The sequence below is a fragment of the Octopus bimaculoides genome, chromosome 9 (assembly GCF_046866305.1).
Source record: "Octopus bimaculoides isolate indiv1 chromosome 9, ASM4686630v1, whole genome shotgun sequence".
NCBI classification, from domain to species: domain Eukaryota; kingdom Metazoa; phylum Mollusca; class Cephalopoda; order Octopoda; family Octopodidae; genus Octopus; species Octopus bimaculoides.
Window position 1 is genome coordinate 2,720,992 of NC_142936.1, and position 11,664 is coordinate 2,732,655.

Genomic DNA, 11,664 nt, shown 5'->3' on the forward strand with positions numbered 1-11,664 from the left:
ACCAACATCAGTTGTCAAGCAATTGTAGGGAGACAAACACAGACACACAAACATATACATATATATCTACACAATGGGCTTCTTTCAGTTTTAGAAGACACTTGCTCAAGGTGTCAAGCAGTGGGACTGAACCCAGAACTAAGTGGGTGGTAAGCAAACTACTTACTACTCACAGTTCTTAGTTACCACCAACTGCATAATTAGTATATTAAAAAACTAAGTAGCAACAGAAGGGAAAACACAGATTGCATTGAGTACTTTTCCTTCCTTCTGGATACTTAACAGCATATATACATTATATACACATATATTTCCAAATAGTACAGACCATGTGCTCAGAGCTTGAAGGTTGCTTGGAGACACAAGGCACGCAAGAAAAACCTACCAAGACACATGGCCTTTCAGCAAGGAATCATTAGTAGCTCTGTTCTTTATACTGTGTACATTGAATTATATATAGGCATAGGCACAGAATCAGAAATTGCTATGACCTCTTTTCACGGGTGATAGTGGCATGAAAAAAGCACCCAGTACACACTGTAAAAGAGTTAGAGTTAAGATCGGGGCATCCAGTTATAGAAACCATGCCAAAGCAATCTGGAGTACAATGCAGTCCTTGGGACCATTAGGTCCTGTCAAACCACTCCAACCCATGCCAGCATGGAAAACCAACATTAATCACACACACACATTTACATGAATGTATAAAAGCAAACTATTCTTGCACAATCTCTTTCTCTTGTCTTTTGATGTGTATTAAAAGAAAAGAGAAAAAGTCTATGGAACCGGCAGACACCCAACAGAACTAAAATAATCAGCATGTCAACCAACACAAAAGATAAATAAAGGAAACAAAAAACAAAGTTGAGAAAGTAATAAAAAAAGCCAACCAATAAAGACTAACAAACACAACAAATGTGAAAAAAAAAAAAACAAAATAGAAGGAGGCAGGAAACGGAGACGCACGCACAGAGCAACAGAGGGTCGAATAAGTAAGTCTTACCTTTGGATGATTGATAACGCCACCATCCTTTTCCATTGAGTTCTTGTGGAAATTGGGCTGGCGGAACCGCTCCTGCTGAGCCGTACAAGAACAGTTACACCATGTATGTGTCTGCTGACAAATTCATGCCATCTTCACTCCCTCATTCACTTACACACACACACACACACAATTATATGTTTGTGTATGTAATACATACATTATTTACATTTGACGGATATTTGTCCTCATCTTGTTTGTTGTTAACACAACGTTTTGGTTGATATACCCTCCAGCCTTCATCAAGTGTCTTGGGGAAATTTCGAACCTGGGTTCTCATTCCTAAGGTATTTTTTGATGTCATTATTATCATTAATATTATTATTCAGGTCACTGCCTGGAATCAATCTCAGAATCTTGGGGTTAGTAGCCTGCGCTCTTAACCACTACACCATATGCCCGCGGGTATATCAACTGAAACATTGTGTTAACGACAAGATGAGGACAAATATCCATCAAATGTAAAATAATGACATAATTCCTCATCCCTTAAATATAGAACTATGCAATACATGTTTGTATATTTACATAAATATTATAAAAGAACCAAAAACTAACATCGAAAAAAAAAAAAAAACTAGAGAAAAGATTTAACAAAAAAATAAGCCATGCCATTAATTTTGTAGTTTGTTTGTTTGTTTACACCAGTGTTTCTCAACCCTTTTTTGCCTGTAGACCCCTTCCATTCCTACTTTATTCCATTGGACCCTTATAGCCATTCAGTGTTTAAAAATCCTATTCTGTTTTTATAATTAAATATTATTAGGAAATACATAAAAAAGATTGTTACTATATTTGGTGTATTGAAGATGTCTAAACAATTTATTGCAGATTAGCTTTAACCAAAATCTTCTATGGAACCCCAAAGCCCGTATGGACACCAGATGAAAACTACTGCTTTTACCATTTTTATATTTATTTTGAGATGCTCTGTGTTTGTTTCAATTAATTTTGAATATAATAAAGAATTTAGTAAAACAACTTAGGGCTGTGTTCTTGACATTTCGGTCCATTCTGCAGGCAAAATTGAATAATCCTGCAACAGACTAGTGTCCCATCCAGGGGCAAATATATATATATATGCCACGGAAACCAGCCCTTGGAGTTTACAGGGCTCAGAAAGGATTTTTATTCTTTGCCAAACCACTAAGTTACAGGGATTTAAACACACTAACACACACATATATATATACATCTTCGGTTGGCCTAAGGCTATAGTAGAAGACACTTACCCAAGGTGCCATACAGTGGGACTGAACCCAGAACCATGTGGTTTGGAAGCAAGCTTCTTAAGAGACAACCACACCTGCACCTATACATATATGCAGGTCAAATAGCTCCTAATTCAAATATGCATATACACACTTACATTCCGGGTAGATACTCAGTCTAGATTCATTCTTTGATATAAATCCATTTCTTTCAGAGAACATATATATATATATATATATATATATATATATAAGCATAAATACACACACACATATCTTGGGCTTCCATAGAGTTTCTGTCAACCAAATTCACTCACAAGTATTAAGTTATATACTAAGAAGATACTTGCCCATGGTGCTATATATATGGGGACTGAACTCAAAACCAGGTGGTCGCAAAGCAAACCTTTTAACCACATGGCCACGCCTGCACCTATATTTAATTTCCTAAATCTTCTGACAGGGCAGAGTGACCTGGTGATAAAGATATGATAATGATCAGGGCTAGATTCCAGATGATACAATAAACTTCAAACCGACAAACTGGGATTTTCGTCCTTTTATAACTGCGTATCCAGAGAGATGGACTGAGTGAGTATTTAAGCAGCGACCGAAGTGACACAAATATGACCAATCAGAACTGACGAGAGACGTAACAAATGATTGGAGCTCATAAATAGATAAAAAAATAAATAATAAATGAAAATAAAATAAAATAGGGAAGAACAAGCATTTGTGAATCAAGTGTGATCAAAGAAAGAACAGTGACAGAATATTTAAGCAACCATCACAAGACTCTATATTTAAATTCCTAGTAATATAATCATAAAAATAAAAATAATAATAGTTGCTCAATCGATACATCTTAGTAAAAATTTCACTGGAGACAACTATAATCAACCATGTAAGAATCAAACAGATAAAGCAGATAATCCTGAGAGTAAATTAGCTTTGGAAATATATTCTCAATTGCAGTTACTGAGATCATATTGGAAATACTTATTTTTCCATCAGATATGATAATGGAAGCACTCTTTGAATTCAGAGTTATTTTAATGAGAAATTACATACATAGGTATTTTGGTTTGCAAAAATACCAAGAACAAATGATTTCATAAATTAGAAATGAAGCGCAAAATGGGAAATGGCCTCAAACTGCTCCCATTAATTTCCACAAATCCTGATTTTCATCAGCTCTTCCAAAGACGAGGGGGTAGAAAATGTATAATATACAATACGTTGGGTCTATTATATTTGGAAATGGTATAAACCCTATTCTCTGCTACACCTACATCTATCTCACATTAGTAACTTAGATCTTTTTAATTGAGGGGAGTAAAAAAAATTCTTTCAGTCAATTGATATGAGATTTTATTTAGAATTTTAGTCGCATGACACGCTTTAGAATTTTAGTCGATTGTATATACCTTCTTGATAGGCCATTCTATATAGTTGCATTTTTATTTGCATATATATTTTTAACCTTCTGCGTTTTTTTATATATGTATTCTTTATATGTTAAAAGCCATGGAAATATTTATATATGATCAAATGTATGGAAGCTTGTGGTGTTATATAAAGTCATTGACTCGAATTTGATGTTTGTTCTCTAATCAATGTTTTATATATATATATATATATATATATATATATATATATATATTATATATACACACACACACACACCTCTCTCACTATATATATATTTATATACACACACATGCCTATATATGCAGATATACCTTTATATATACAGACACACAAACACGTGTACCTATATATGTAGATATATATATACATGTATGTATACATACATCTATGTGTACATATATATATATATATATATATATATATATATCTATATATACACATACATCTATCCATCTACCTATATATATAAAATCTGTCTGTCTGTCTGTCTGTCTGTCTATCTCTCTATCTCTCTCTCTCTCTCTCTCTCTCTCTCTCTCTCTCTCTCTCTCTCTATATATATATATATATATATATATATATATATATATATATATATATATATATATATCTATATATATATATGTCTATCTCTATATATACACATCTATCTATCTATATATCTACCTATGTATATATATATATATATTTATTATATATATATATATATATATATATATATATATATATATATATATATATATACATATATCTATATATATATATATACATATATCTATACCTATGTATACATATAGATATCTATATATCTCTATACATACATCTAACTATATGTATATATACATATATCTATCTATACACACACACACACATTACCTCTATTTATACACCCACCCGCTCATACACAAACAACTAGAAAGTTGAGCAAAAACAAAACAAAAATAAACAAAAAACGTCAAAAATGTCCAAGTGAATTGAGAAGCACATTTTGGGGGAAAATGAGAAGGGTATGAAGTTAAAACATTGCCATTCTAGCAAGGTTTCTCTTCCATTCAGAGAGAGAGAGAGAAAGAGAGAGAGAGCAATTGAAAATTAATCAAGCTCACACTAATTTATGGAAGAAAATTATTAACAATAATAATAATAATCTCATATCTGCTATACTTAATGTCTTCGTAGTATTCCTCGAAATTACATTTCTCCAGTATTTCCCAATAATAAAATTAAAATGCATTAATTATATTTTTAAAATAATCTCCTCGAGAATAATATATATTTATATATATATATATGTATAATGCATTGTCTTTCCTATCTGCAATTTATACTTCACTATACAATGTAGCAGAAAAGTCTGACAAAATATAATAAAATAAAACTGCAGAAAAAGAAACAAGACACCTAAATACATAAAAACAGCAGCATACAAAATCCAATATATTCAATAGACCCTACAAGCAGCATCCACAGAGCTGCCAAATGCATTCTTACATATAATTTCTTTTGCCTATATTAAACAGCCAACTGCAATAATTTTTACCTTGCTTTTCCTTCTTCTCTTTCTCTCCTGCAACTACCACCACCACCACTACCACTACCACAGCCATCTTCTTCCTACCTTTACAATTTGTGTTTCTGTTTATTTTACTGTTGTTGCTGTTGTTGTCCCTTAATTCCCTCCTCCCCACCACCACCACCACTTTTTGTTTTCCAACTCTTTATCTTATATATTTATTTCTTCTGACAAGCCAAGCAGAAATTCCAGTTTCCTAGCATCAATACACACACACACACACACATATATATACATATACATATACATATATATATATATATATATATATATATACACAACGGTGGTGTTATTACTATTATTATTGCTGTTGTTGTTGTGTCACAGGCAAAAATGTGTTGGCAACCATCTTTTATCAGATGAGCAGTTTTCTTTCTTTTCATTGATTTATTTATTTATGTTGCATCTACTCAAACATGGGAAATAAAAGATAAGGAAAGCAGTTGCTCAATAGCTGCAGCTAAAACAGGACCATACCGCTTTTTACAGCAAATCTCCATTAGCTTACAGCAACCACAACAACAACATTCACCTCTTAACACTTAAAAGAGAACAAGACTAAAACTGGATGGGGGTGGATGGGGTGCCACACAACACACACACACAGATCTGAGATGGCAACCAAAGTGGAATTTCATATCAAACATTATATATATGTGTCTATATAAACACAAGATGCAGTTTATACAGATAGATATATACATACACATATATACACGCACATGCAAACACACAAATTTTTTAGGGGAGGGTGAATAAACAAATTTGATTAGAATTATTGGGTAATAAAAGCGAAAATTAATAGCAAGATATCACATAGATATAAATGATAAAATGTTCAAGTCTCATCTGCATGTGAGTGTAGGTGGGATAAACATTACATATATAAGCTAATTGGTAGAATGCATATGTGTGTGTGTGTGTGTGTGTGTGTGTGTGTGTGTGTGTGTGTGTAATTACATACATACACATCTACATGTATATTATAAATTATAATCTCAATTTCAAACACCCACCCACACGTATAGACTTCACATTCTATAGCAAGCTCAAATATCAATATTTTTAAACTACATTAATTAAATATTTTTAAAAATGGAAATATGTAGCATCTTGGTGGGATTAGCAATGTTCTGTTTCTTACATACGATACACAACTAGAAATAATTTCTTAAACAGGCACAAGGCCAGATATTTAGATTAAATAGAATCTAGTAAATGACTGGTACAGGTCTCGACTCCAGGAAGATGAAAGACAAACTAACCTACAGTGGGATTTGAACTCAGATCTTATAGTCAGAACAAAGACCTGTGGTCCAACAAAAGCACTTGGTCCAACACTTTAGTGATAATTGGGTGGAGGGTTTAAATAAGGTCATTTATTTTATTTTTACAGTTTATAACTGGTATATGTTATATCGACCCTGGAAGAATAAAAGGCAAAGTCAACCTTGGAATAAACAGAACTAAACACCATACCATAAGGCACTGCCCTATCCTCTAACAAAATTCCACCACATTATGAGAATGGTTTCAAATTTTGGCACAAGGCCAGCAATTTCAAGGAATAGGTAGGTCAATTGCATCGACCCCGGTATTCAACTGGTACTTATTTTATCAACCCCAAAAGTGGACCTCGGTGGAATTTGAACCCAGAATGTAAGGACAGATAAGATACTGCTCAGCATTTTGCTCAGCATTTTAACAATTCTGCCAGCTCACTGCCTTGACACAATAATAATAATAATAATAATAATAATAATCCTCTCTACTAAAGGCACAAGGCCTGAAGTTTGGGGGGAAGGGGCCTAGTCAATTACATTGAACCCAGTGTTCCACTGGTACTTAATTTATCGACCCCAAAAGGATGAAAGACAAAGTCAACCTCAGCAGAATTTGAACTCAGAACATAACGACGGGTGAAATATCGCTAAGCAGTTCACCCAGTGTGCTAACAATTCTGCCAGCTCACCGCCTTAAAAATAATAATAATAGTAACAATAATTTTAGCGAACCCTCAAGAAACTGGGGAAGGGTGGATTCCATTGCGCACACACACACACACACATTCAAAACAAATATTCAAAGAAAGTGAAGTTATGAAAAAAACATTTGTAGGTGGTGGGTGGTGGTGGTGGTAGTGGTGGTGTTATGAGACACAGGTAACAATAGTTCCATGGTATTTTGACACAAAGTTCAATAAGAATATGGAAATCTTTACATGTACATATCATAAGAATTCTGGTGTTTTTTAAAAGACTAAGAAATACTAAAACAACAAAAATTAAAAAAAAAAGAATTTCAAGTTAAATAAGGAACTAAAACAAAAATAAATGAAAAGAAACTGTGTTGAAGATAATGATAGTAATAATAATAATAATAATTTTCTTTTCTCCACAGGAATTTGACTATGATTAGAGCTCAGTGAGTTAATCAAAAATCTTTATCATTTTTATTACCGTCATCTTTCATTTTCTTATGCTTTGTAATTAAAATGAATCATGAATATAATAATAATGATAATAATAGTAATAATAAATAATAAAGAAAGAAAATTTTAAAGCAAAAACATTAAAGAAATGAAGAAAACTTGTGAAAAAAATGAAAAGAAATTGGTTACTTGGAAAGATGTTTAATGAAAATGAAAATGAAAATACAGTGTTGGAAAGTGTCGGAAATAGAAAAAAGGATGTGAAATATCATAAAAGAATATGAAAAATATATTTAACAGTATGACCTCAACGTGACAACAGGAAAAGAAAATGGCCAAATGCAAAAAGTAGAGAAAAAAAAGAAAGAAAAACATAAGATTAGCATCAAAGAGTTAAGAACAAGAGAAAACGGAAAGAGAGAAACAGAGTTGTAATGGAATTCAGCGTGTTAAGCACTGAGAAAGCAAACAAATAACAATAACATTAAGAAGAACAATTGTTTGAAAAAGAGAAAGAAGAGAGGAGGGGAAAAAATGAAAATTATACCAACAGCACAAGAACAAGGCGTCTTGGAAGATGACATTGAACTAGACAATGAGGGTTTTTGCACTTTGACAGCCGACCGCGATCTGACACTAACACATTCAGCACCACTGTAGGAGGCGGCTAGTTAAACAGTTAACTGCTGTAGATGTGACTGCAATTGCAGGGATGAAACGAGCTTGTTCTTCACAGAAATATTATTACTCTCAATAACAGTAAAAACAATAATGGTAGTTAGGAGGAACAGCAGAGCTGAGGGAAGACTGAGGCTACGTCAGAAAAGTATTCACAGGTAAAGGAATGAGAAGAAAACAAGGATAAGGATAATAATAATAATAAAGATAACAGGTGTAGCTGCCGTTGACATCCAGAGTTTATACATTTGCTGATGGTGGTGTAAGATCAAACAGAAGAAAAGAAATTTCAAATCCCTCCTCTTGTCTATAAAAACGTTTTGTTTCCAGCGTGTTGTTGTTGTTGTTGTTGTTTTTTCACGGCGGTTCAGAGTCTGTTTCTTTGTATTTTTTTTGTTCTTTCTTCTTTAGAAAAGAAATATTGTTCTTGCCCAACAACACCGACTGAAGCGATTTTGGACCATTAAGTCATTATCACAGCCAACCGAGACCAAAAGGCATGGGTGTCAATAATAACAACAGTAGTGGTGGTGGTGGTAGTAGTAGTAGTAGTAGTATCAATAATTCTTATGAGAAGGGACAATAAATAGCAGCAGCCGATTCATTGGATAATATTAGGATAGATGCAGGGGTAGATGGCAGTGGAATAATCCTGCGGAGTAGCAAGAGTTAGGCAGGCGACCAAAATTAAAGAAACCGCATGCACGAACGCACTTATACACACTTACCTACACACACACACACACTTACATCTCAGATTTTTGAGTCGACTTGCACTTTGGCTATTACAGATCAAAACGGGGGGGAGGGATAATGATTCTTTTTGTTTTATTCTATTTCTTTCCCCCCCCCCTTCAGTTTTATTGGTTTCAGTCACTTGACTCCAGCCATGCTGGGGCACCACCTTGAAGAATTTTTAGTCAAATGAATCGCACCACTCGGTACTTTTTTTTTTTTGTAAACCTGGTACTTATTGTATCAGTCTCTTTTGCCGAACCACTAAGTTATGATGACATATATTCACCAATACCAGGTGTCAAGTGGTGGTGGGGGACAAACACAAACACACACAACAGGCTTCTTTCAGTTTCCGTCTACCAAATCTACTCACAAGGCTTAAGGTCAGCCTGTGGCTATAGTAGAAGACACTTGCCCAAAGTGCCATGCAGTGGGATTGAACCCCAGAACCATGCAGTTGAGAAGGAACATCTTACTACACAGCCAAACCTGTGCCTACATTGTGAAGGAATCTTTTTTCTTTCCTTCAATTCTTCATGGATAATAACTTATATTTCAGAGAGTTATAATGTGATTGAAATGTAAATTATAGCAAAGAAGAAAATAAATAAAATTTAGGGGAAAAAAAAAAACAAAAAAAAAATAAGTACAAACAAAAACATGAGATGAAATGGCATCAATTGATGGAGAGAGTCCAAGAAAGAAGAGTTTATCCAATTTTTCTTTGAATTTTTCATAATTTTAATTTCTTGTTTTTAGAAATAAACTTGGTCAACTTTAAAAAGGGAATTTCAAACTGCAATAACACCATTGGCCAAATTAAAACATTTGTACATAATTAAAATAATTACTTTGGACTGGACACGGGACTAGTTGTGTTGAAGGGGGAGAGTTAAAAGAAAATCAACTGAAGCAACCCCCCAGCCCCTAGTATAACAACTGGTACTTCTACCTTTTTATCAGCAACAGATGAATTAAAACTGAAGCCAAAACCTCCCTCAGCAACCATTCTCAGTGTAATTTTCATTAATAATAATAATAATAATAATAATAACAATAATGATAGTAATATTAACATAAGCACAAGGCCTTAAATTTGGAAGAAGGGAGTAGTCAACTACATCAAACCCCCCAGTGCTTGACTGGTGCTTATTTTATTGACCCCGAAAGGATGGAAGGCAAACATCCACCTCGACAGCATTTGAACTCCAAACCTAAAGCCAAAAGAAATGCCACTAAGCATTTTGTCTGACTGACTAATGACTCAGCCAGCAGCTCATCACCTTCATAATCACCATCTTCGTCACTCAACGTGTGCTTTCCATGCTGGTATGGGTTGGACAATAATAATAATAATAATAATGGTTTCAAATTTTGCCACAAGGGCAGCAATCTTGGGGCAGGGGATGAGTCAATTACATCAACCCCAGTCTTCCACTGGTAATAATAATAATAATTGTAGCCTGATGTTAGGAATTCTTCTTTTCCAACAGTTTAATTATTTCATAGACGTCTATGAAATAATAATAATAATAACCCTTTCTATTATAGGCACAAGGCCTGAAATTTGGTGGGGCAGGATGGGGATAGTTGATTACATTGAACCCTATGTCCAACTGGTACTTATTTTTACTGACCCCAAAAGGATAAAAGGTAAAGTCGACCTCGGTGCAATTTGAACTCAGAACACAAAATGTGCCAACGGTTCTGCCAGCTCATCACCTTTTACTTTAATGATGATGATGATGATGATCATGATGATGGTTGCTCCTGTCAATTTCAACATGTGAGCATTTGAAGGAATATTAATTAATTAATAATAATAATAATGATAATAATAATAATAATCGATGCACTAACACCAAATGGGTGGAATTATGCCTGTGTGTGTATATATTTTGATAAACCAAGTGAAAACATAAATAAAACTGGTATTAACATGTGATAAACATTAAAAGTAACAAAAACATAATTATTAAAAGAAATTATATTGTTTTTTTTTTTTAAATAACCAAACAGTGAAAAATAAAAAAAAAACATGCATTAAATAAGAAAATGTCAGAATTGGTGAGAAACTATTGGAAGAGGTGAAAAAAATAAGCAGAAATAATATCTTAATGGCAAACCAATTAAGGGTGCAAGAGCTGGTGGAGATTAGGGATTATTAAGGACTAGGATTAGGGTGCAGAGATTTTGATGGATGTTAGAGATTAAAATGCAAAAACACAACATTAATCGTTTGAGATTAGTACAATATGGATTTAACAACAAATAGAAAGACCAAAATGTTTGTGAGCATATATATATATATATATGTATATAATATATATATATATATATATATATAATAATATATATATATTTAATATATACAATATATAATATATACAATATAATATAAATATATCCGATATAATAATATATATAATATACATATATTATAATATATATATATATATAATATATATAAATAAAATACATAAACATGTGTTTGTATATATATATATATAACGTGTATAAACATATGTATAAATACATGTATGTGTGTGTGTGTGTTGCA

General features: G+C 33.0%; 1 protein-coding gene across 50 annotated transcripts in view; it reads right to left on the reverse strand.

Moving 5' to 3' along the window:
- LOC106869145 (SWI/SNF-related matrix-associated actin-dependent regulator of chromatin subfamily D member 1) overlaps positions 1 to 11,664 on the reverse strand; it is a 74,596-nt gene that overhangs the window by 48,752 nt on the left and 14,180 nt on the right. For 19 of the 50 annotated variants that reach the window (XM_089356990.1, XM_089356973.1, XM_089356964.1 and 16 more), the window contains one exon: positions 1,004 to 1,078. The exons of 10 other annotated variants lie outside the window; for them this stretch is intronic. In XM_089356990.1, coding sequence (XP_089213116.1) covers positions 1,004 to 1,078 — 75 coding nt within the window. Of the gene's footprint in view, positions 1 to 1,003; positions 1,079 to 8,239; positions 8,992 to 11,664 lie in introns of those variants that run through there. 21 more of the 50 variants (XM_089356998.1, XM_089356965.1, XM_089356962.1 and 18 more) reach the window with 7 other exon arrangements.